The sequence below is a fragment of the Lithobates pipiens genome, unplaced genomic scaffold, assembly GCF_037356315.1.
Source record: "Lithobates pipiens isolate NorthernLeopardFrog02 unplaced genomic scaffold, aLitPip1_a1.2 Scaffold_8, whole genome shotgun sequence".
Classification (NCBI taxonomy): domain Eukaryota; kingdom Metazoa; phylum Chordata; class Amphibia; order Anura; family Ranidae; genus Lithobates; species Lithobates pipiens.
Window position 1 is genome coordinate 122,746,271 of NW_027507903.1, and position 26,748 is coordinate 122,773,018.

At 42.3% G+C, this 26,748-nt stretch overlaps 1 protein-coding gene across 1 annotated transcript in view; it reads left to right on the top strand.

Moving 5' to 3' along the window:
* Positions 1 to 17,658, top strand: part of SEC11A (SEC11 homolog A, signal peptidase complex subunit) — a 54,422-nt gene extending 36,764 nt beyond the window's left edge. The window contains exons 5-6 of the mRNA XM_077468350.1: positions 11,253 to 11,310; positions 12,325 to 17,658. Of these exons, the coding sequence (XP_077324476.1) occupies positions 11,253 to 11,310; positions 12,325 to 12,375 (109 nt within the window). The 3' untranslated portion in view covers positions 12,376 to 17,658. The remainder of the gene's footprint in view (positions 1 to 11,252; positions 11,311 to 12,324) is intronic.
* Positions 17,659 to 26,748: the final 9,090 nt, after the last annotated feature.

A 26,748-nucleotide genomic window follows, 5' to 3' on the forward strand; every position in this document is an offset into this window, starting at 1 on the left:
CCCAGTTAGGCTACCTTAAGAGTATAAAGGGGGTGGTTGGACTATTGTGGTACAGTAAAAAACAATACAATGAAAAAATAACAAATATACAAAGATTTACAGATGATTTTATTGATGCCAAAAGAACAAATCATCATTTACAAATAAGAACATAGTAGCGGTACACAAATGATCACCAATGGGTAATTACAATGGAGCAATTGATCACAGATGTCACTTTCCTCAACTAGTTTTGCGGAAAATGACCACTTCATCAGGAGGTTATCTGTTATTGGATCAAAAAAACATCATAATAGTCAAGATGTAAAGAGGTAAAAACTTGTCATACAGCATCAAAAATAAAACTAAATCTTAGAAATAAGGAAGGGGGAAAGGAGCTGAGCTGCTTACCCTTGCCCCAGCAGGAATCCAGCTCAGAGCGCTACCACCTAAATGGTCATATCGGCTTCTCCTTTAGAGTCTGTCTCTAATTTTCATACAGCTGATTCTTTATGCTCTCAGCTGATGAGTGCAACTTAGTTTGTTGTTCAATTGAGTTGTACGGGTTATCTTTGTGTGTGTGTGTGTGTGTGTGTGTGTTTTTTTTTTTTTTTTTTTTATATATCACAGAAACCTGACATTTTTAACAGGGGTGTGTAGACTTTTTATATCCATTGTATCTTTAGGTTGTGCAGACAACTGTCAGGGGTATATACGTGATCCCTTCAAATGGCAACCTGTTTTCATGAAAATGATTGATAAGTTTTGTGAGCTAGGTTGCCCTGAAGTATTTTTAAATGAGGAACTAGATTGTATCTGTACGACAGATTCTGTATGTCATCTTAACCACTTCAGCTCCGGACCAATAAACACCTTAAGGACCAGAGGTCTTTTTGCAATTTCGCACTGCGCTGCTTTAACTGGTAATTGCGCGGTCATGCAATATTGCACCCAAACGAAATTTGCGTCCTTTTCTTCCCACAAATAGAGCTTTCTTTTGATGGTATTTGATTGCCTCTGCGATTTTTTTTTTTTTGCGATATAAATGGAAAAAGAGCGAAAATTTTGAAAAAAAAAGATATTTTCTTCTTTTTGTTATAAGAAAAATCGAATAAACTAAATTTTAGTCATACATTGAGGGCAAAATTTATTTAGCCACATGTCTTTAGTAAAAAAAATGTCAATAAGCGTATATTTTTTGGTTTGCGCAAAAGTTATAGCGTCTACAAACTAGAGTACATTTTCTGGAATTTACACAGCTTTTAATTTATGACTGCCGATCTCATTTCTTGAGGTGCTAAAATGGCAGGGCAGTACAAATCCCCCCCAAATGACCCCATTTTGGAAAGTAGACACCCCAAGGAAATTGCTGATGGGTATGTTGAGCCCATTGAATATTTTTTTTTTTTGTCCTAAGGGATTGAATAATGACAAAAAAAAAAAAAAAATTTTTTTTTACAAAAAGTTGTCACTAAATGATATATTGCTCACACATGCCATGGTTATATGTGGAATTGCACCCCAAAATATATTCCGCTACTTCTCCCGAGTATGGCGATACCACAAGTGTGGGACTTTTTGGGAGTCTAGTCGCGCAGGGCACCCCGAAAACCAATCACCACCTTCAGGATTTCTAAGGGTGCAAATTTTTGATTTAACTCCTCACTACCTATCACAGTTTCGAAGGCCATAAAATGCCAAAATAGCACAAAACCCCCCAAAATGACCCCATTTTGGAAAGTAGACACCCCAAGCTATTTACTGAGAGGCATGTTGAGTCCATGGAATATTTTATATTTTGCCACAAGTTGCGGGAATATTACAAACTTTTTTTTTTTTGCACCAAGTTGTCACTAAATGATATATTGCTCACACATGCTATGTGCAGAAGTCAAATTACACCCCAAAATAAATTCTGCTGCTTCTCCTGAGTACGGGGATACCACATGTGGGGGACTTTTTGGGAGCCTAGCCACGTACGGGACCCCGAAAACCAAGCACTGCCTTCCGGATTTGAATATAAAATGCTATAAAAAACAAACTAACCAGAGTCACCCGTAACACTTATACGGTGATCAGTGGTGAAAGGGTTAACTAGGGGCAATCAGGGGGTTCAAATTTTTATTAGGTAGTATATGGGGGTCCCTGGCGCTATATAAAAACCTGACGGGGAACCTAAATAACTAACTGGCTAACCAGCGTCACCAGTGACACTTATACTGTGATCGCTGGTGAAAGGGGGTGAAAGGGTTAACTAGCAGCAATCAGGGGGTTAAAACCATTATTGGGTAGTATATCGGGGTACCTAGCGCTATAAAAACCTGGCGGTGAACCTAAAAAAATAACTAGCTACCTAGCGACACTAGCGACACTGATGCAGCGTTCAGAAAAATTATCGCTTAGTGACACTGGCAAAAGGGGGTGAAAGGGTTAACTAGCGGAAATCAGGGGGTTAAAACCATTATTGGGTAGTATATCGGGGTACCTAGCGCTATAAAAACCTGGCGGTGAACCTAAAAAAATAACTAGCTACCTAGCGACTGTAGCGACACTAATGCAGCGATCAGAAAAACGATCGCTTAGTGACACTGGCAAAAGGGGGTGAAAGGGTTAACTAGCGGCAATCAGGGGGTTAAAACCATTATTGGGTAGTATATCGGGGTACCTAGCGATATAAAAACCTGGCGGTGAACCTAAAAAAATAACTAGCTACCTAGCGACACATGCAGCGATCAGAAAAATGATCGCTTAGTGACACTGGCAAAAGGGGGTGAAAGGGTTAACTAGCGGCAATCAGGGGGTTAAAACCATTATTGGGTAGTATATCGGGGTACCTAGCGCTATAAAAACCTGGCGGTGAACCTAAAAAAATAACTAGCTACCTAGCGACACTAGCGACACATGCAGCGATCAGAAAAATGATCGCTTAGTGACACTGGCAAAAGGGGGTGAAAGGGTTAACTCTAGGGGCAATCAGGGGGTTAAATCTTTATTGGGGGGTGATAGGGGGCTATCCTGGACCTAACACTAACTGTCCTGACAGTTTTTACTGTCACAACTGACACTGAATGCATTGATCAGTAAAGAAATGATCAATGCAATCAGTGACACTGTGACTGGGGGGGAGGGGGGGCGGGGGGGGGGTCGGGGGGGTTTGTGTGCCTGTGTGTACCTACATGTCAGTGTAGTGTTGGTGCACACTTACTTTTACTGTTCTCCTCGTAGTCCGGTCAAAAAGACCGCCCCGAGGAGAATGACATCACTTCCTCCTTCCTGTGTAAACAATACACAGGGGAGGAAGCTTCTCATTGGCCAGAAGCGATCCAGAGGGGGTGGCCGAAAACCAACGGCCATCCCCTCATCACGGAGCGCTCCTGGACCGAATCGGACCGCCGTAACCAGCGGGAGGGGGTCCGATCGGACCCCCCACCCGCTGGAAGGCAATCACGTTGATGTACGTGATTATGCCTGCCTGTGCCATTGTGCTGACGTACAATGGCAATACGGCGGTCCTCAAGTGGTTAAGCAGAAACTAGACAGACACAGCGTCACAAGTACAATATTTTTGCATTTGTTATTCATTTTTTAGTGATGTACTCAGATTCCCCAATTTTCAGTATGCTCATTTTAAAATGATTAGCTGCAATAAATCAATTGGTTGAAGATTCCTCTAGAAGCCACCAAAATGTTATAGGTTGTAAACAAGAGTTCATTCCTGTGTACAAGGTTTTGATTCTGAAATAATAAAATGGTGCACCTTTGAAGCCAACCTTGTAGATAGAAATGGTACACCTTTAATGGGTATTTCCACTTTTGCTGTCAAATTTGGGGAAACCCCATTATGTAAATTTGTTGCCATTTACAATGCATACCTAAAAAATAAAATAAAAAAAAAAATAATAAAAAAATCTTTTTAGTTTATTTTTTGGAACAGGCCTTTGGGCAAGACTGCAAGCTAATTTAAAAGGAGATGGTCAAAGTGGAGACATTGAGTTTCTTCTCATTAGCATACAGTGTAGAACCCAAGTCCCGAGATCTTTAACCCTTTGTTGGGTCAGACTATGTTCATATTTAGTTCACAAATGATGAGATCTGAGATACAGACAAAGCTAATAATGGCAAGTGTTAACTCCCCAGCCTCCTCCTTAACGTTACATTAACTTTACATTAACTTTACATGGCAGGGGAAAACTACAGTATATTGTAAGTTGTTGAATCTGGAAAACATACAGTGGAACTAAAGGCTGAAAAAAAAATTAAGAACAGACAGGTTCTTTATTGCAGAAGAGAAATTCAATGACACTTTTATAGCAAATTATCTGCCAGCTCGCAATCCTCTGCAAAATGTACTTGGAGCTGCATGTATGTAGCGGATTTACATTTCCGCCAGAATGATTGCACTCCTGCTTATACATGGGATGGCCAAAGACCAGCACCCGGAAAAAGATGCCTGTGACGGACGTTACGGGCATGGACTGTTGGAGAATAGGTGGGTATCCCTCACTTTATTTTTGCTTTAGGTTGTTGGAGTTTTCAGAAAAGAATAAAAATGTAAGCAGAAATGTTTATTATTTAAGTTATGCCTTGTGAATATGGGAACATGTGGGTATTATCCCAATCTGGCCGCAAATGTTTAAATACTTTGAAACTGAAGTCTGGGGATATGAAAAAATGAACCTAGACAGCACTCGCTTCTTCTCCCTAATGCTCCAGGTTGTGGGGTGGGTCTTTGCAGTAGGGATGGTCTTACGTTGTATGTGAAGACTTCCTTGATTTTGTGGACTCTGTATTTTGCTGCGGCAACACACAAGTTCGAAAAACTGCATGGTACCACACCTCTTTTAAATCAAATATTACCAACTCTATCACTGCACATTCATTTTGTTGATAAATCACATTCAGAATCTGATCTTACATTTATGGTGATTGCTAAATTGAGTGCTGGTTCAGTAGTTTTTGTGCATCTTTTCTGATTTGATTTAGATTTTTGTTATTTGAGATGCCAAAGGTAAACATTTGTTGACTGTATTCAGTCATTGGATACCATGTGACTTCCTGAAGCCTTGTAAGATATCCCCAGGTCCATAAAGAATCTACTTCCCAAAGAGGACAGTTTAATCCTAGAACTTAAGTGTTCTTTGAACCCCGACGATCTATTAGACTTTTATATAGACCATGCTGCGTCTTCCTTTTTGGTGAAGTCCTCTCACAGCTGGATGGTAAACTGTCAGCAACCAGTAGTAAGTTGTTGGGGATGGGTGGTAGGTGGAGGTGGGCACTTGGGGACCAGAAGTGAGGTTGGAGATCTGTGGGTCCTCTGCAGATACTTTTGGGCGGGCCCCTGCTTTGTGAACATTGGGCCTCTTACACATCCACCATTGTAGCTATGCTTGGGTACAATTTAATAACTGTCAATTCATTTTGGTTATTTATTTTACTATATTAGACAGTCATTCCCCAAATTCAGTGTGTTCATATTCTCTTAACCCCCCACTGTTCAGTACAGCATTTCACGTTACGCGGTCATGCGGTGCTGATGTATACCATTTGTAAAGGAGAATCACAGGATTTATTAACACTTCAGCACTGATGCATCCATAGGTCACTGTCAGTGACTCGCATCATTAACACACCATGAATAATTCTCGCATAATACAAGCACGTCTCTTACTCACATCTGCTGAGCCAAGGCATGATTTCAGAGTGCTCTCTTATCCCCAGAGTCCTTCAGACAGTTTGGGATATGTTTGTTTTTCAGTATTCTCTCGTTAAGCTAGTTTGTCTTGGATATCTATTCACTAGTTTTGCATTAATGTTCATTATTTTTTATATCTTAATGACTGTTTTAATTACATTTTAATCAGCTTTGTTGTCATAAACGTACATACGTGTCCTTAACTGTGGTATGTCCTTGATAGAGCAAGGTCAATAAAGTCATTACAGTTGTCCAATTGCATGTGAACTTGAAACCAGTACACAATATTCTATTCTATATGCCTATTTAATAGTCAATGCAGGTTTGGAGGTTTAGTCTAACTAGCTGCTTGTAAACTAATTTTCACTTATTTTTGGTTTACTGTGAGATGAGCAAGACGTGAGACTTTTTCAATCCTTCATGATTTCTCTGCAGTGCAGTAATTTTGTGTCATACATGCTAAAATCATTAAAGTCTTAAGTCTGTTATACATGGCAGGCATTGTAGCCCGCATCTCATAGGGTTTGTTCTTGCATATTAAGTGCCCCCCCAAATGAGAGGTACAGTAAACACCTGTGCCTTAACCACTTCACTACCGCTATATGTTTAAGAACAGTGGAGAAGTACCATTTTTAAACACTGTTCAGAAAAACCATGCAGCCAGTGCAGCCTTGAATGATTGACATTTGAGCCATCGTTAGTCCTCTCAGATCCTACACAATGTACAAAGCTGATCAGAGTTGTCCTGTAACATGTGATACCTGTGTTAACCAATCACAGAGGTCACAAATGTAAACATTCTTAACCACTTGCTTACTGGGCACTTAAACCCCCCTCAGTCCCAGACCAATTTTCAGCTTTCAGCGCTGATACACTTTGAATGACAATTGCGCGGGCATACAACACTGTACCCAAATGAAATTTTTATCATTTTTTTTCCCACAAATAGAGCTTTCTTTTGGTGGTATTTAATTACAGCTGGGAGTTTTATTTTTTTGCTAAACAAACAAAAAAAGATGCAAAAAAAAAAAAATCATGTTTAATAGTTTGTTATAACATTTTGCAAACAGGTCATTTTTCTCCTTCATTGAAGTGCGCTGATGAGGCGGCACTGATAGGCTGCATTGGTGGGCACTGATAGGCATAGTTAAGGCGGCACTAATAGGCACAGATGATGGGCACAGATAAGATGGCACAGATAAGGCGGCACAGATGGGTGGCACTAAGGGGCACTGATAGGTACCACTGATAGGTGGCACTGATAGGTGGCACTGCTGGCACTGATGGACGGCACTGCTGGGCACTGATGGGCACTGGTAGATGACACTGATGGGCACGGATATGTGGCACTGGGGTGCAGCACCTTTGAGGCAGATTGTGGTCACTGCTGGGTGGCACTGTGGGCACTGACGGGGGGCACTTATTTTTTAATGATGTTTAGTGATGAGGGGGCAGATGGGCACTGGCAGGGGTCAGGTGGGCACTGGCAGGGCTGGCCGTGATCGGGACTGATGTCCTGATCACGGCCGCCGGTGATCGGCTCTTTTTTCTTTTTTTTCTCCTCGCGCTGTTAGCGCGAGGAGGAATAATAGCTGATTGCCGGCTCCGTTATATCACATGATCAGCTGTCATTGGCTGACAGCTGATCACGTGGTAAGGGGTCGGGATCGACCCCTTGCTCGGATCGGCGATCAGGCGAGTCTCATAGACTCGCCGATCAGAGCGCGCCGCGCGCACCCCTCAGGGGGCGCGCAGGCCGCTCGTGCACGGGACAACGTCAATAGACGTCATTTGGCTATAGCGCGGGTCTCAAGTGGTTAATGTTTACATCTGAGATGTGGGGGTCATTTTTGTTACAGTATTGTACACAAGTAGCTAATGTGATAACTAAAATAATATCTCTAAGGCTAGGTTCAGATCTGTGCTGGTGGTTCCTGCTGCAGCTCAACATCTGTTCCCGCAGCCACCTGCACAGGAAAGTGTGTGCCATTAATCCTAATGACACGCACTGGAGATCACACCTGCACTGGGAACTGCTCTGCAATTGCAGGCTGCAATTGCAATTTCTGCAATTGCAATTTGTTCTACAATTTCTAAAATGCTGCAGGGACCTTTTCCTTGCATTTCGGGAGGCACTGCAGCCCATTCAAAGGAATGGACTGCCATGCCTGCAGAAAATGCTGCCCGCAGAGCCTTAAAACTTCAAAGACCATACTGGGAATGCTGTCACATTTTGCTTCTGCTCTCAACCAAACACTCAAACCATCTCATAACTGATCACATGGGCAGCATCACGGCAGTTTCAAATCAGAGGCTTAGATGGCAGCTTCCCTGAATGAAAAGGATAGGAGGGGTTAGTTTTGTTTTAGAACTGGTACACTGCTCCACTGCCCATGCCACCAATCATTCATTCTCTGCTACAGCCCAAATATCTCATTCATCCAACACTTCTGGGCATGTTGAATGCATGCTTCCCACTGCACGTTGTGGCTTGTTCCACTGACCCCATATAACACCACTATGTCTTATAGTTAGGGCCAACTCATTGTTGGCATATGTTTACCATTTAAATTTGTAATATTCTCTGCTCAGCCACTATCATGTCCCATTTCATAATAACAAGCGATAAAATAATTTTCTAGTAGTGAATTTGAGACAAATTTTCATTTTGTTTGTTTTGCACACAGATACCCGTCTTTAATTTTTGTATTGAGAGCCATTAATTTTTGCATGAAACGGTGAGATTTTCTTTCAGATTTCAGGAAAATAAAGTACACATTGCCTGCAAAGTGTTTATGTGATTATTTCTGGAGAGGGAGGGGGTGCATAGCTTTAATCGGGTTCATACAGGGGTCCATGACTCAAAGGTTGAGAACCACTGCTCTAGAAGCTAGAATCCGCAGTAGTAGACATCGCTACTCCAGTGATTTCCACTTGCTTCCAGGTCCAGTGCTGAGCGGCTGTCTTGCTGCCTTCTGAACACAGGCGGTTGGATGCTCGACCGAGGCACCATTTAGAAAGTACATTGTATTTGGTACTCTTGAGTATCATGGCTCTCATATGTCTTTAACCACTTTGCGCTATAGCCAAAAGACGGCTACAGCGCGGATGCCAACTGCCGGGAGGACGTCCTCCTGTTTACTTCTCCTCTGCGTGCATCGGGGAAGTTCTGTGTTGGACGTGTCCCTTGGACACAGCCACTCAAAGATCATGCTAAATGGCCAATCACAGTGGCTATTTTGCACTCGAGTGGCGTGTCCAATGGGGGGTGATCTCATATGTAAATATATGAGATCATTTCTCATCGCCAGCTCTCCCTCCTCACACAGAGACAATGTGTGAGGGAGAGTTTCCGTGCTGCAGCGTCAGTGAAAAGTGAGTGAACAATAACACAGTGAAACACACACGGCCACCTGTCCCCTGTGCCACGTGTCAGTGCGGCCTGCCATCAGTGCCACATGTCAGTGCCATGTGTCATTGTCCTGGTGCTCCGGGGCCTTCAAAAGTGTAATGGGTAGTCAACAAGTTAGATGTGTAATTTATGCTCCTAGAACACGTGATGGTGCTCCCTGCATGTTTGGCCTCACTATGTGGCCTGGCTGTGAAAGTCCCACACATGGTATCGTAATACTCAGGAGTAGCAGAATGTATTTTGGTGCATTATTTGTGGTATACACATGCCATGTGAGAGAAATGACCTATTACAATGACAATTTTGTGGGAAAAAAAATCTTCATTTTGCAAAGAATTGTGGGAAGAAATGACCACACCAAAACCCTCACCATGCCTCTTACTAAATACCTTGGAATGTTTACTTTCCAAAAAGGGGTCATTTGGGGGGTATTTGTACTTTCCTGGCTTGTTGGGGTCCCAAGAAAGGAGATAGGCCACCAGTACATAAGGTGTGATAAATTTTTTATGATTTGCACCACAGCTTGTAGACTCTAACTTTCACAAAGACCAAATAATATCCACTAATTTGGGTTATTTTTACCAAAGGTATGTAGCAGTATAAATTGTGGCCAAAATTCATGAAGAAAAATGCATTTTTTTCCCAAAATGTTCAATCTTTTAATTTATAGTGCAAAAAATAAAAAACCCAGAGGTAATGCCACCAAAAGAAAGCTCTATTTGTATTAAAAGGACAAAAAATAAATTTGGGTACAGTGTTACATGACTGAGTGAGTAATTGTCTAAGTGTGAGCACCGAAAGCTGAAAATTGGTCTGGACAGGAGGGGGTTTTAAGTGCCCAGTAGGCAAGTGGTTAAGTTCGATGTGTGTATATTTACAGGCAATTTTGCCAAAGTAAATATATTAAAGTAAAAAAAAAATTATTTTATTTTTTTACCTACAAGAGCGCTTTATATATTAGGGCTGTGGAAATTAAAAATGAATTCCTCAAATTAATCTATTAATTTTTTTTGAGCGGTACTCACCTCCCTGCCGGCTTCTGGGTCTTCAGTGAGTTTCGTCAGAGATCCGGTGACGTCACGACCATCAATGTCACCGGACTCCTCCCCCTTCCCCCAAGTGCCTCCACCTGGGGGGGGGGGGGAGTCCGATGACGTTAAAGTTCTGATTGAACGCAGCACGTACAGGGAGGAGCTACGCATGACGTCACCCGCTGCTGCCCTACGGCACTAACACGATCGTCTGCTTTACATGCTGTGTTTTTATCATCTTTATGTGAGTAGTTTGCGTTTGAACACGAAAATTAAATCTTATACTTAAGCGGTGAGCACTTAGATCTTTTCTTTCTACCCATGACCTGGTGTCCTTGCTGAGATCTAAGGAGACCTGAGAGAAGTTTATGGTCAGTGTTAACCCTTTTGATACCCGCTTGCATGACCACCTGTTTGCACAGGGGTCCATGCCATAAGGTGAGAGTGATTCGTTAGACCGGAGGTGGAGGTATTGTCACACTACTGTGGGGGGGAAAAAAAATTACTTTTTGTTAGTGTTTCAGTTTGAATTTAAAACGTATTTGTGTGAACTGTGAAGTTAAGTCATGGATTGTGGAAACTAACTAGTGTCGGGTGATTGTATATAGTGTATACCACATTTACCACTGACTAATGCAGAGTTGCAATGCAAGGAGATCAGCTAAAAGTAGTTGGATCTGTATGTGCCTCTATAATCAATAAAAAAAAGATTAATCAAACACGAAAATTTTAATCAGTCACCAGTGTGTGTGTGTGTGTGTGTAATAAAAAAAAATATATACACACTAAATTACTCTTACACTTGCACACACATACACACGCGCCTAACGTGAAAAATGTGATGCTAATATGTAGCTACAGTTTTACACCACCTATGTTTTATATGAACAAAAACTTATGGACTTGTAGTTCAGACACGGGTTGATTTACTAAAACTGGACTGCATTTTATTGTCAAAGCTTAATTGAACAAGCTGAGATTAGAAGCTGATTGGCTACCATTCACTGCTGCACCAGACTTTGCACGCTCCAGTTTTAGTAAATCAATCCCAATGTGTGAAGCTGCTGTTTTAGTAAACCTTTGTGAATTTCAATTGAAAATATTTTTATATACTCCTTTCCTTTTTATATTTTAGGTTTGTGCCCTATATAGGAATTGTGACAATCCTTATGAATGACTACCCTAAATTTAAGGTAAGTTGTTTTCCTTTCTTAAAATAATTGTAACCATGTATTCGATTTAAAACTACTTGAAGCTGTATAGTAATGTGTTACTGTATTTTTATTATATAGGTTTTCTACTTATTTAGGTTATGCTAAAAGGTTAGGCTAGAAACTTACTTGTACACTGGAGAAGACAAAACCATTTTGAAGCATGTAGGTGAATGTAAAATCGATATCTGTAATTGTAGTTCTTTGGATATGCTAATAAAGAGCATGAATCTGTCAGATAGCCATAACAATTTGGACATCATTTAGTCAGATGAAAAGGCAATTAAGTCCTGTGAAACCCTTGCATTTGTGAAAGTTCTTGCTTAACTAGTATTGTAGCTAGTTGCATTTAGCTGGATTCGTTCTGCAGTGTTGAAGATGTTTCACCACTCCTGAATGGCTTCCTTGGTTCAGATAAGTGTTTAGAAAATACTGTACATATAAAAAATGCTGAGGGTGTTTTTTCTGTTATAGACCAACTTCTCATGTTCAGCAATGGGAAATTATTATACAGGATTTATACAGTGCCATAATTTTGCACAGTGCATTACAAAAAAGACTGCGCAGTTCAATATAAGAGGGCACATGTGAGCTTACAATCTAAAAGGGAGGCGCAAGTGATATAAAAAGTGATAACTATGTGGGGTGAGCTGACGGAGAAAGTAAAATGTACAGTTTATTATGTAGTGATGAAATGGGCTACCCTGAAGAGATCAGCTTTTACAGAATGCCTAAAGGCAGACTAGGAGAGAGTTATACGGTAGTTTTTGCAGCTGCAATGAAATTTCAGGATAATTTAGAGCCACAAAAAGTTATTTTTGGATGTAAAGTAGAAATAACTCTCTATTGAAGAGAGTGCCAATTGGATTACCTGTTCATGGTCTGACTTTGGCAGACTCTGGCTTTCCATTTGCAGTTAGTTTTAGAATGATCAAATATATTCCATTACAATAAATTAACCCTTTTTCATTTCTCTTTTTTTTTTTTTCTTTTCAGTATGCAGTTTTGTTCCTGCTTGGACTGTTTGTCCTTGTACATCGAGAATAAAAACCTGGAGTTCGGAAACAATCCATCAGCACAGATTCAGTCTGTGGTTACCCATCTGTAACTTGTCAGAATGAGAATTCTATAAGGACAGATCTCATCTAGCAGTGTACAGTTTTTCATATCAAACCAGTATTTTTTTTTTTTTTTATACATGTGTATATGTGCTCACTTTTCATTAATGCAGAGACCAGAGAGAGAGATATATAAAAAAAAAAAAAAAATTTGGGCCCAATCTCTGCCGCGGTTTCTACCTTCGTGGCCTCATACGGGTCATTTATGAATATCTACTGCACTGTTTACAATTTTTTTTTTTTTTTTTTTTTTACTTTGAGTGGTATTTTTTATTATATTTAATACCAAAGTCCCTCATTGTTAAAAATAGGAAACCTGTCTACATTTTATTCGGAAGTGCCTATCAAAGAATTTTTGTGGTCTGCAGTAATTTGGCTTCAGTCAGAAAAAGCCTAATACTAGATGATGGTGGAGTAATAAAAAGTGAATATATCAAGATGTTTTCTGCTAAATTGAGGTTTTGCAATCAAAAAGCTCTAGTTTTCTTTTCATTATGTGTAAGTCAAGGCATCCGAATAAAGGCTTGATATACTAAAGAAACTCCTAGTAAATGCATTTAAAAACCTTTAGAAATGCCATAAAATTGTCCTTTAAAGTCCCGTTTCGACAAATGCAGCCTAGAATGGGGATTGCTACAGATGCTCATGTTGGTAACATTTTATAGTTGCGTGACACTGGGTGATCCGCTCAGAAAAGCGGTAGGTAGTACAATCAATATCTATGGGCAGAGGTAGAGGTTTTACTTCCAGTGTACATTCTGAGCCATGGTGCAAGCGTCAGGATTACTACACATTTTATTATGGTTCCACCACTACTGGCTAGAGGAGCTGAGCTGACTTGCCTGATCTGTTAAGAATGCAAACTGCAAAGCAATAATGTGAAAGGTCGGGCACATTGATTAGGGTGTAAGGACTGATTCTGATGAAAACAAAATTGCCTTGACTTCCAATTTAAAATGTAGTACTTTCTTGTCTTTCCTGTCTTCCATCACTCTGTTGTATACCCTTTCTTCCTGGGCAAAAAAAGTTCTTAACGGAATGTTTAGATGACATCTAAATGACAGATCCATGCATTTTCTGTCATCTTTAAAAAATGTAGTACATTAGTAAAACGTAATTTAATTGGAACAGCATTACTAAAGTGGCCCTATATGCAGGCATCATTAAAGCAATCCAACTCGCCCCCACCCCAAAAAAAGGTTGTTTTAGGATCAAGGACAATCCATTACAAGTCTTGTTATGATGCTGCTGTATGAGGAATTCAGTGGAGGTTCTTGGCTATTGTAACATCAGAATGGTTGGCTGGAGTTCCCTAATCAGATGAAGATTGCCTTCAAAGAAAATAGTTTTATTATTGGCCCAAATTAAAATTAAAGTAATAAAATCGCAAGATGCTAAAATGAATGGCAACAATCTGCCTAACCTTGTGAAAAATTAGGGCATGTGTCAGCTGGCCTAGTTTTGGAAGGATGAGTTACATTTCATACACTTATTACTTAGGGCATGTGTCAGCAGGCTTCTGCCTTTGATGGCATCATGAGACACTTATGAGATCATTCAGAATTCACTGATAGGTGCATCTGGCCTGCAGTTGACCTCCTTCAAGTGGGTGTTGCATTCCGATGTGTTTGTAAATGCAAAAACCGCTTGAAGCAAATAAGTCTTATACTTTTCAGATATGCAGTTCCTTCAGATTGCTTTTAAACAATTCCATGAAAGTTTTTTTTATTTGCTCCAGAATAGCCTCTTTTAGAGGTACTTGTGTTCCTTGTGTGCATTAATTGGTTGGCTAGCTACACAACTCCCCAGGGTTTAACTAATTCCATTTTAAATGAGCTGATTAGTACAATTCTGGCATTTGAAATAAAGAACATTAGCCTGTTTGGGATTAATCTTCAGGGATGATTGCACTTTTTGGTAGCCATTACCTTATCTGAAGAGATGACTCTATCACCCTCACTATAGCCTGCAGGTCCAGGCTTCTGTGTAAATACATATGTTGTACTGAGGAAGAATCATCTCAAGGGAGCTCTGGGCAAGATCATTATCCCCCTTAATTGGCTACCATGGACAGTTTCCTCTTGCGTATAGTAAGATATACAGTGGATATAAAAAGTTTACAAACCCCTGTTTAAAATGTCAGGTTTCTGTGTTAAAAAATGAGGCAAGTTCAACTGTTCTAGCAAGTCTTTCCTGACATTTCTTAGTCGCATCCTAAAGCAAAAGCCATGGTCCGCAGAGAGCTTTCAAAGTATTAGAGGAATCTTATTGTTGAAAGGTACAAAAGAATTTCCAAGGCATTAGATTTACCATGGAAAACAGTCAGTCAAGTGGAGAAAATATGGCACAACAGTGACATTACCAAGAGCTGGATTTCCCTCCAAAATTTGATAAAAAGGCGAGAAGAAAACTGGTCAGGGAGGCTGCCAAGAGGCCTACCGCAACATTAAAGGAGCTGCAGAAATATCTGGCAAGTACTGGCTGTGTGGTACATGTGACAACAATCTCCCGTATTCTTCGTATGTCTGGGCTATGGGGTGGAGTGGCAAGATGGAAGCCTTTTCTTACTAAGAAAAACATTCAAGCCTGGCTAAATTTTGCAAAAACACATCTGAAGTCTCCCAAAAGCATGCGGGAAAATGTGTTTTGGTCTGATGAAACCAAGGTTGAACTTTTTGGCCATAATTTCAAAAGATATTTGGCACAAAAACACTGCACATCACCAAAAGAACACCATGCCTAATGTGAAGCATGGTAGTGGAAGCATTATGCTTTGGGGCTGTTTCATCTTCAGCTGGAGCAGAGGCCTTAGTCAAGGTAGAGGGAATTATGAACAGTTCCAAATACTAGTACTACTAATATTGGCACAAAACCTTCAGGCTTCTGCTAGAAAGCTGATCTTGAAGAGGAACTTCAACTCCACCTAAAATTTCAGTTTGTTCAACTGAGTTGTACAGTTTATAGGTCATATTAAAGGTGGAAAAAATTCTAAAATTTATCTGTCTCATTTTTTACATCGCAGAAACCTGACATTTTAACAGGGGTGTGAAGACTTTTTATATCCACTGTATACAGAAGCTAGGACATGCAGGGATCCATCAGGAATATGTGAACAGTCTCATCTTTTCAAATTGTTTCCAACTATAGATTTTTGTACAGGCTGCTGGGACAGTGATGGCTACAGGATCTGTTCTGAAAGTGAAGTAACCCTATAATCTACATATACGCCTGCATTTTTTCCTGTGGTACAGTTGCAGGGCAGTGTCGTTTTACACTGTATTTTTTGTTAATGCTCCCCACTAGAATGCAGAGGTGTGAATGTAGCCTTAAAGTAAAACCACTATCAGGAAAATTCATAAAGCATGTTTACGGCACTCTTTAGAATTACATCATGCATCAGCGTGACAAATGTTGGTGCGTGCGACAGATTCCTGTACCTGTTCTAAACCGGTACCTAAACTTGGTGCATTCACTCGTGTTGAAGGTGCATTGAGACTAGTGTGCATACTCGCTCCGTCCTCCATGTAGATGAGCTCCCTTCCTGCAACTGCAGCTGTCACGCAGACTATGTAACAGCCAATAATTTTTGAAGCTGGGTACTCAGTCTGATGGGGACACACACAAGTAGTTTCCTTATCAGGTCCATTCCCCTTGTTTGACAGCAGGCCGTGGACGGATCCATAACAATAGGCAGCCTGCTATAGACTATGGAATCTGACCACTGCCTGCTGTCACAAGGAGAGAGCAGAATTGATGGAGGGGGAGGGGATTAGTGTCTCTGCTTCCCCATCAGCCTCTGCCCACTGTTGACATTAGGAGCCAGTTGGCTGTGAAGCAGACGGCATCTTTAAAACAACCAGTGACAGGTGCGAAGGAGTGTGTGTAGCAGCAGCAAACATGTCCTGCTATACAACGTACAGAGAAATGCACTTCATTATCTCCCAGTTTTCTTTTCTAAGAACTGGAGAAAATTTTTGAATTTGATGCAGTATTAGTGGCACTTTGTAAAAGTAGTGCTCTTAATGCTGAATTCCAGCAATTCAGCTCCTTTGTAAAAAGTGAAGGTGCCACGTGAGTTGAAGTTTAAAAGTAATATTAAAGGCTGTTTTAAAAAATAAATAAAAAACGTCATATGTAACTGCTCTGTGCAATGGTTTTGCACAGAGCAGCCCCGAACCTCTTCTTTGGTCCCATGCCGGTGCTTTTGGCCCCTCCCTCCAGCCAAGTGCACCCAGAGCGAGCAGCTTGCAATGGGGCACCCTAGCAGGCTCATTCCCAAGCTGCAGCTCTTCGTGTCCATTCACACACACAGCCGTCACTTGGCCTCGCCCGCCCCTACTCTCTCCTAATTAGCTTACCGGCTGTGATTGTCCATGGCTCCCACTGCTGTCTTAGCCAATGAGGGAAAGCCAAGCCTATCTTGCACATCGCTGGATCACAATGGAGCTCAGGGTAAGTATTGGGAGGACTGCTGCACAGAGAAGGCGTTTATTTATTTATTTTAGAACCACTTTAACTTCAAGGAACTGGATGGCAGCCATAAACCTGTCAGATATAACTAGAGATGCATTCAGGAGAGTTCATGCACCCCCTTCAACTTAATGCATAGTGTACCTGCACTTTTTACAAAGTGGCTGAAATCTTGGAATTCAGCTTGAATAACTACCTGAGTGTGCTGCATGTTTCAGTAAAGCTACCGAAGCTGGCAGCAGGGCGTTTTGAATCTGGTGCAGGATTATGAAAGGGGCCATACCAGCGGAAGAGTGTTGCTAATACTGTATTGAATCCCCCTGTATGAATGTATCATCATGGAGTAACTATATTAACTAGATTGCCATAAGGGGCATAAATAATATTGAATGTCTTCAAACCAAATAATGGGGAGGGTGTACATGCGTTCACAAAATGGGTTTAATTTTTATTCTGCAATTGTGTATTGTCTGTATTTTCGTATCTCCACACAGTTTGTGTTTGCAGGCAAGTCTTTCAAGGGGTACTTTGCCTAAAGTGTGTGTAAATATTCCTGCTGATCTGTACAATTGATCTTAGTTATGGTCCTCAGTTATGAAATAAACTGTTAGAGGAATAATCCTCTTCTTTTTATTCTAATTTTAGCTTTGGGGATTTGATGGCAGCTTGCCAACATGTAGATACAGTATAAAAAAAAGTCCATTATATATGTATGGCTTTATTAAAGTGCAATCCTTTCTAAGTGGTCAGTTGTGTGTGTTCATTCGTTTCTGCAGTCATTGCACCTTAATTTTAAGAGGAATGTTTCAGGAAATTTTATTTTTATTTTGAATTAAGAACTTTGAAGCAAAATAAGGTTCAGTGCCCATTAATGAAGCCTCGCCATTGCCCATCATTGCAGCTTACTCAGTGCCCATCTACAGCCTCCCCATTGCCAGATTAGACAGACAGAGCCAAATCTCCTGTGTACTTGGCTCGCAGTCACACCCAGTCCCGCCTCCTGGCCTGGCTCCTATGATGGACATAACACCGGACCAATGCCAGGATGTCAATGCTAGGAGGTGGGACTGTGAGCTGTGTACACAGGAGATCCGGTTTGTTCTAATCTAGCGGCGCTCGCTCCCTCCGAGACAGCCCTATATCCGCAAATGACATGCACCAATAAATTGCCCCCTGTTTTCAGGGGGGGGGGGGACTGCATATTATATGCTGATAAAAACAGTACTTTAACTACCTTAATACTGGGCACTTTCACCCCCTTCCTGCCCAGGTAAATTTTTAGCTTTCAGCGCTGTCGCACTGTGGCAATTGCACGGTCATGCAAAACTGTACCCAAATGAATTGTTTAACATTTTCTTCACACAAATAGATCTTTCATTTGGTTGTATTTAATCGCCGCTGAGTTTTTTTTTATAGGACCAAAAATTTTGAAAAATAAGTTTGTCAGAAAATGTTGTAAATAAGTAATTTTTCTCCTTCACTGATGCGTGCTGATGAGGTGGCACTGATAGGTGCCGCAGATTGGTGTCACTGTTGGGGCTGCATTGTAATTGGGTCACTGATGATCAGTACCCTGATTACCTTTACACATTTCCCCTGTGAGGAGAGGCCGCTGATTGGCTCTCCTCACCTCACACTCTGTCAGTTTGAGGGGAGGAGAGCCAGTAAATAGCTGTAATTGGACACAGCTGATCATGTGGCTAAAGAGGCGCTGCTCTTAGCTGAGATCAAGGTCACTCCATGTCCCAGGGACACAGAGCGCCTGTGATCGCTGCTAAACTGGGACGTTGTCCCAGAACAAAAGCCGTGCCACCGTCATATGTCTATACAGTGGAGGGAAGGCAGTTGGATACTTTGTAGGAACCAGACCACTATAGTTCCCATAGTTATATTAACACATAAACATATGATGCGTTTTAGATTCATAGGAATCTATCGAATAGCTTTGTTTGGATTCATACAGGGAAGAATAGTAATCCACGTGGACATAATCTGGGATGGAGAATTAGTCACTCGCCCCGGTATGTGAGCGTAGCGCCCCAATGGAAGGTTACATTTGTTGGGCATGGGCAATTTTCGCTAATAGGTGACCAGTGTGCTTACCCTCCTCATAGAAATCCAACCTGTCAAAAAATCTCTTTTTCTCCACTGCCGAAGCAGTGATGCAGCTAAGGGCCATGCCTCTCTAGTACTATCTGTTGGGTCAGCAATTAAAGCTTTCTCCGAGTTACCTACTGTCCCTTCCATGTCCTCCCTCTGAGCATTTGTGTTATGCTTGATAGCTTGAATCTCCCTAATAAAGTCTTAAAAGCCTCCCAGGTGACATTGGTATTCACCTTATCTGTAGGTATACACTAGAATTTGTGCTACAATGTGCTAACGGGAGGGGAAGAGATGAATCCAGAAGGCCTTTAACTTCCACGGGGGCCCTAGCCAGGTCTGAGGGTAGGCATACCTCCAACTGCACCACCAGATGGGAGTGATCTGACACACTCCTGAGGGCATATGTAACCTCTGAAATATATATTTCTGCAACAAATGAACATAAACACAGGTCTATACAAGACAAGGAGGAGTAGCTTTTAGAAAAACAGGAGAACTGCTTCAGCCCTGTGTTTTTAGCCCACCACGGATCCTTCCACCCCACCTCCTCTATACATTTTTTAAGAGCAGTATGTTTAGTCCCCTGTCCAGCCATGACTAGGGGATGTTCATCTAAAGCAGGGTCTGTATAGCAATTGAAATCACCTAGGACATAAAGTGGTACCTTAGGGTATTTAATTTGGTATGCTAGCAGTGCTCTAAGAGTATGGTTATTATATGGAGGTGGTATGTAAATAAAAGCAAGAATACATTTAAGGGAGTATAAACAACATGATAATAAAACGTACCTCCCCTCAGCATCTATCACCGAATCAATCTCATAATCTAGAGAGCTATGCACCAGTACATTCACACCCCTAGAATATGAAGTGTGAGTGGAGTGGTGTGCCCTCCCCACCCACCGGAAACTCAAACAGGTAACAGAGTCAGCGGTGAGATGCATCTCTTGTAGGGCATTTACTTTGTGAATTATAGGCTGTACACCAATGTTTAGCTATTCTTTTTGTTTAATTTGTCAAAAAAAGGATTGCAAACATTGATGTATCCACCTGAAACCAACCTTTCTTGATGTGTTTAATGACTGCTAGAAGTCCCCTCTCCTAGTGAACAAGCCAGTAGTAGTGAAATGACGAATCAAGGTTTGATTGTGGAAAAGTGTTTTTTTTTTTCTTGACAAATTAAACATAGGAGTTGAGCTTTGGCGTGCGGTTTAAATTTTTTTTTTACTTTTGCCTGAGAGTGAAGACAGGCAGTTGCTAAGGAGAAAAAAAAAAAACGCAGATCGTGGCAAAAAACGGTACTTGCATTTTGAATGTGGGTCCATTGAATTCTATTACATGCAAAACGCTGCATTTTGCAGGGAAAAAAAAAAGTCCCTGGCCCTTTCCAAAAACAGAGGCACAAAAATGTATTGATGTGAACATGTTCCATAGGAACCCATGTTAAAAAATGTCCATGCGTTTCTGCAAAATGCATTAAAAAACGCATTAGTGTGAATCGAGCCTAAGGTCTGGAGACTGTCTAGGCCATGTCATGACTTTTAACATGCTTCTTCCTGAGCCACGCCTTGGTTGCCTTGGGGGTATGTTTTGGGTCATTGTCATGCTGGAAGAGCCATCCATGACCCATCTTCAGTGTTCTGGCTGAGGGAAGAAGGTTCTTATCCAAAGAATTTTGATCAAGTACAGAGTGCAGGCATTTCTTCTTTTGATTATATGCGGAGGCGAGCCGAGGCAGGCACCTGTCCAGATCATCAGGCTTTAAAAATCTCACCTGGAGCAGTGAGTCTTCTTTTTTTGATATCTAAGTTTGGGCACAAAAAGACATGTGCATGAGAACATATGTGAAGAAAATATAACCCAATAATGTGACCATAATGTTAAGTAGCATAAATTTAAATAAAGTGCAAATGTGATGGATTGTGTTATATAAAACAAAAATATTTAGTGCAGGCCCATGTGACAATGCAGAAGGAAACCAAAGTCGCATAAAAAATGCACGAAAGTGCAAAACGATATGGATGAAAAAAATGTGTTCATAGATTGCTGAAATCCAATATGTGACTTCACAGTGCAGCATATAATGTAGATTGAGTGCTCATCACCGCATTTCCCGTCACCTCATTAACCGCTTGCTGACCTGCTCCTGTAGATGTACGTCGGCAGAATGGTACAGCTGGGCAAAGTAACGTACCTGTACGTTACTTTGAATTTCCCGCCGTCTGCGCCTGCCGCGAGCTCCGTGACCATGGCTGCGGGACACGCGGACTCTATGTCCGCTGGGTGCCCACGATCGTGTCACAGAGCTGAAGAACGAGGAGATGCCAATGTAAACACAGCATCTCCCCGTTCTCCCTAGTGACAGGACACTGATCATCTGCTCCCTGTGATCGGGGGCGGGAATCAGTGTTGTGTCACTGCTAGCCCACCCCCGAGTTAGACTCACTCCCCAGGACGCACTTAACCCCTCCCTCGGCCCCTAGTGGTTAACCCCTTCACTGCCAGTGACCTTTTTACAGTAATCAATGCAATTTTATTGCATTGATCGCTGTATTAATGACAATGGTCCCAAAAATGTGTCAAAATTGTCCGATGTGCCGGCCATAATGTCCCCTTTTGTTCAAACCAAAAACGCTTATTGCAATTTTTGTTTGCCAAAAATATGTCGACTACGTATCGGCCTAAACTGAGGGGGAAAAAAATGTTTTTTTTTATATATTTTAGTAAAAAATAATGCTTTTTTTTTTTTTCAAAATTGCCTTTCTTTTTTTGTTTATAGCGCAAAAAATAAAAACCACAGAGGTGATCAAATACCACTAAAAGAAAGCTCTCTTTGTGGGGAAAAAAGGACATCAATTTTGTTTGGGACCCACGCCGCACAACCACGCAATTGTCAGTTAAAGCGACGCAGTCCCGAATTGCAAAAAAGTGCTCTGGTCTTTGGCCAGTAAAATGGTTCGGGGGGGCTCAAGTGGTTAAGATAAAAGGCTTACCAGAAAGCCTGCAATCTCCCTTATTCAGGGGGGGTCAAACAGCACTTTTAGTGAAAGATTAAAAGGCTCCAATGTCTGGAACACTATGCACACACGTTCTGCACATGCGTGATTGGATTGTAAACAGACCTGTATGTCAATTTTTCCTTACAAGGACTATTACCACAATTTTTATATATTTGTCTTGGAGTTTTTGTCCTGCAACTCCTGTCTTAATAAAACGTCTTGAGAAGACATTCTATACTATTGGAGCCTTTTTATGTTTTTTATATTATCCTGCTGTTCACATCATTGGGATTTGAGTGGATGTCCATGGATCCTTCTGGAGAGGAATGCAGAAGTCTTCCATCGGCGAATCTTGGATTTCACTAAAAGCGCTGTTTGACCCCCCTGAATAAGGGAGGTTGCAGGCTTTCTGGTAAGCCTTTTATCTTAACCACTTCATATCTTAACCACTTCAGCCCCGGAAGAATTTACCCCTTTACTGACCAGAGCACTTTTTGCGATTCGGCACTGTGTCGCTTTAATTGACAATTGCGTGGTCGTGCGACGTTGCACCCAAACAAAATTGATGTCCTTTTTTTTTTCCACAAATAGAGCTTTCTTTTGGGGGTATTTGATCAACTCTGCGGTTTTTATTTTTTGCACTATAAATAAAAAAATAGCGACAATTAAAAAAAAAAAAAAAACACAATATTTTGTACTTTTTGCTATAATAAAAATCACCATTTTTTTATTTTTAAAAAGCAAATTTTTTACTCTTTTTAGGCCGATATGTATTCTTCTACATATTTTTGGTTAAAAAAACGCAGTAAGTAATATCTTCCTGTCATAACAGAAAAGGGAAGTGTGTGTTTACACACACGCGTCCCTGTTCTGTGTCTCCTGGTCATGATCGATCGTGGCCAGCAGTCATTTGCAACCGTCGGCCACGAGCATCGGCACCCCCGCTGTGCAGCGGGTGCGTGCCTCCGCACCTGCTATCCCAACCCCACGAGCCAACGTATAGCTACTATGGCTCACGCAGGGGAGCCAACCTGCTGCAGGATAGCTGCTGCGGCTGGTCGGGAAGCGGTTAATGAGGTGACGGGAAACGCAGTGATGAGCACTCAATCTACGTTATTGGCTGCACTGTGAAGTCACATATTAGATTTCAGCAATCTATGAACAAATTTTTTTCATCCATATCGTTTTGCATTTTCGTGCATTTTTTATGCGACTTTCGTTTCCTTCTGCATTGTCACATGGGACTGCACTAAATTAAATATTTTTGTTTTATATAACAATCCATCACATTTGCACTGTATAGTTGCACTATTTTTGAATTTATGCTACTTAAGATTATGGTCACATTACACATTTATTATTGTGTTATATTTTCTTCACATATGTTCTAATGCACAGCGTCTTTTTTTTCTCTGTCCTTTCACTGTGTACCGTTGTTTGTCGGCCATTTTTGGTGTGCCTCAGTGGAAAGCATGGTCAGGGGCCATTTTTCTGTAGCTTGGCGGCCATTTTCTCTGTGATTATGTCCTTTATACAGGGCGGCCATTTTGTTGTAACCCAGCACGGTATTTATGCTCAGCGCTGGTCCAAACAGTGTTTTTTTCGCTCAGGACACCTAGGAGCTGATACTGTACACAGGCACTTGTAACTAAACGGCGCAGCACATGGTTGGGATGGTGCAGGCAAGGGCCCTCATTTTCCACTCAAAAGAGGCTTTTCCATCCATCCGTGACTTCGTCTAAACGCTTTCAGTCCGACATGACGACCTCTGAGGGACAAAAGCGTCCCTGGAACCGCAAGCCTAACAAGCCTGTGAACAGAAGTGCTACCGCATGAAGGTTCGCCTTTGGGAGTTTGCAGCCCGCTGGGCCTCTCGGCTATCCGACCACTGGGTCTGCAAACTGATTTCCTCTGGCTACAAGATAGAGTTCCTCTCTTGGCCACCAAACAGATTCTTCCCCTCCAGCATACACTAAGCCACGGGGTGATAGTGCCTGCTCCGGAGTCGGAAAGGCTCCAGGGGTTCTACTCCAATCTGTAGTCCCCAAAAAGGAAGGGGTACATCCAATCTTGGACCTAAAAGCCCTCAATTGCTTTGTAAAAGTACAGAGGTTCAGAATGAAATCAGGTGGCTCAGTGGTCGCTGACTCCATCAAGGGGACTCCCTGGCGTCTTTGGACATACAGGATGCGTACCTGCACATACCCATATGTCTCAGGCATCAGAGGTTTCTGCGATTTGTAGTTGGGGAAGCCCGCTACCAGTTTGTGGCTCTCCCCTTTGGCTTGGCATCAACGCCCCTGGTCTTTACCAAGGTATTGGCTCCGATTTTGGTGTTGTTATGACAATGCAGGATCGCAATCATAGGTTACCTAAACGATCTCCTCCTGAGAGCAGCTTCCGCCTCAGAATTAAAGGAGGATGTGGCGATCACCATGCAAACCATGCAGGAATTTGGGTGGCTGTTGAACCTAAAAAAAGTCAGTGCTGATACCAACTCAGCGCTTTGAGTATCTAGGCTTATTGCTGGACTCCATAGAAGAGTGAGTTTTTTCCCTTCAGACAAACTGCAGATTCTCAGAGCAGCGATAAAACGATTGATGAACCGCAGGTGGTCGTCGCTGCGCTTCTGCATGCGAGTCCTGGGCCTCATGGTGGCCTCCTTCAAGGCGTTACCGTACGCAGTTTCACACCAGAGTCTTGCAGAAGGAGATATTGACCAAACGGGACAAATCTCCGTTATCCCTGGATCGGCAGATTCGGGTGAGCCAGTCAGTCAGGGACTCCCTGCTCTGGTGGCTGAGGTCCCCGGCACTTCGGTCCGGGAAGTCGTTCCTACCTATACATTGTACAGTGATCACAACGTACGCCAGCATGACCGCCAGTCAACCCAGGGCCTCTGGTCGAGGGAGGAACCCAAGTTGCCGATCAATGTGCTCGAGCTTCGAGCGATCAGGCTATGCCTCTCCACATGGTCGATGAGACGAGTGCGTCCGATCAGGATCCAGTCAGACAACGCCACGGCGGGGGCATATGTCAACCATCAAGGAGGAACAAGAAGCTTGGCTGCAGCACGGGAGGTCGCTCACATCCTTCAGTGGGCAGAGCGACACGTACTGGCCTTGTCGGCCATTTACAACCCGGGAGTAGAAAACTGGCAGGCGAACTATCTAAGTCGCCAGATGCTGGACCCAGGAGAATGGGCATTGCATCTGGACTATGTTGAGAGCACGGAAATCTTCTCAGAAGATATACCATCGTACCTGGAAGGCCTAAATCTCCATGTGTGAGGAGAAAGGGTGGTGTCCGCGCACCTATTCCGTTTCCAGGATCCTGCTGTTTTTACAGCGAGGAGTAGACCAGAAATTGGCTTTAAGCACCATGAAGGGACAAATATCAGCCTTGGCTGTTTTTTTTTTTTTCCAATGACCCCCTGGCATCTCATTCTCTAGTGAGCTCTTTTATTCAAGGAGTCCGGCATGTAGTTCCTCTGGTGCGTCCACCTTTACTCCCGTGGGAACTGAACCTGCTGCTATCGGCGCTTCAGAAACCGCCGTTTGAGAACATCAGAGAAATTCCCTTGTTGACCCTTTCTCAGAAAGTGGTCTTCCTAGTGGCCATTACATCGGCCAGGAGGGTTTTGGAACTGGCGGCCTTGTCTTGCAAGTCACCTATCTGGTTATCCATAAGGATAAGGTGGTGTTGCGTCCGCAACCTTCTTTTCTGCCGAAGGTGGTTTCGGCGTTCCATATCAATGAAGACGTGTTACCATCTCTGTGTCCTACACTGACACATCCTAAGGAGGTGGCCCTTCATTCCCTGGAAGTGGTCCGGGCTCTAAGGGTGTATTTGTCTGCCACGGCTCCCTTTCGGAAGTCAGACTCTGTTTCGGTAGCTGGTCCAAACAAAGGTATTGTGGTCTCGTCGGCCACCATTTCTGGGTAGATAAGACAGATTGTGGTACAGGCCTACGCCTTGAAGGGGCAGATGCACCCCTTTCCTGTCACGGTCCATTCCACCAAGGCAATTGGAACCTCTTCGGCTTTCCGACATCAAGCGTCAGTCGCTCAAGTATGTAAGGTGGCGACTTGGTCGTCCGTTCACACTTTTACCAAATTCTACAAAGTGGATGTAAGCGCATCGTCTGATGCCCGCTTTGCTGCAAAGTTTTGCAGGCGGCCGCATAATGTTTCAATTCTGCACTCTTTACTCTGTTTTAAAAGAAATACAGTTACTTTTGAGTATAATGCACTGTTGCATTGTTGACCGCAAGTTCTGATGTGGCTAGATAAGGTGGTGACTCCCCTGTTAGGGAGCACTTCTGGTTGTGGGTGAAGTTTTTATGCTGTTCCTACCCCTCGTTATGACACTGCTTGGGGACATCCCTATAGTCAAGATTAATGGAGCTGTGTCAGTCAGTGAACGAAGGAGAAAATAGGATTTTTGTACTCACCGTAAAATCCTTTTCTCTGAAGTTCACTGACTGACACAGCACCCTCCCCTCCTATTGGTTTACTTTATTATGCTTGTTGACGTAATGAGCTGCAGACAGCAAGATGAGGGGGTTATTACTGGAGAGACCGCCCCCTGGGCGGAACTGTAAAATTCTGTTTTTTTTTTTTTTTCACATGTATAACATGTTCTGCCTAGTCCTCTCCTGAAGGTGGCGTAACAACGCTATGGTCAAGATTAATGAGGCTGTGTCAGTCAGTGAACTTCAGAGAAAATAAT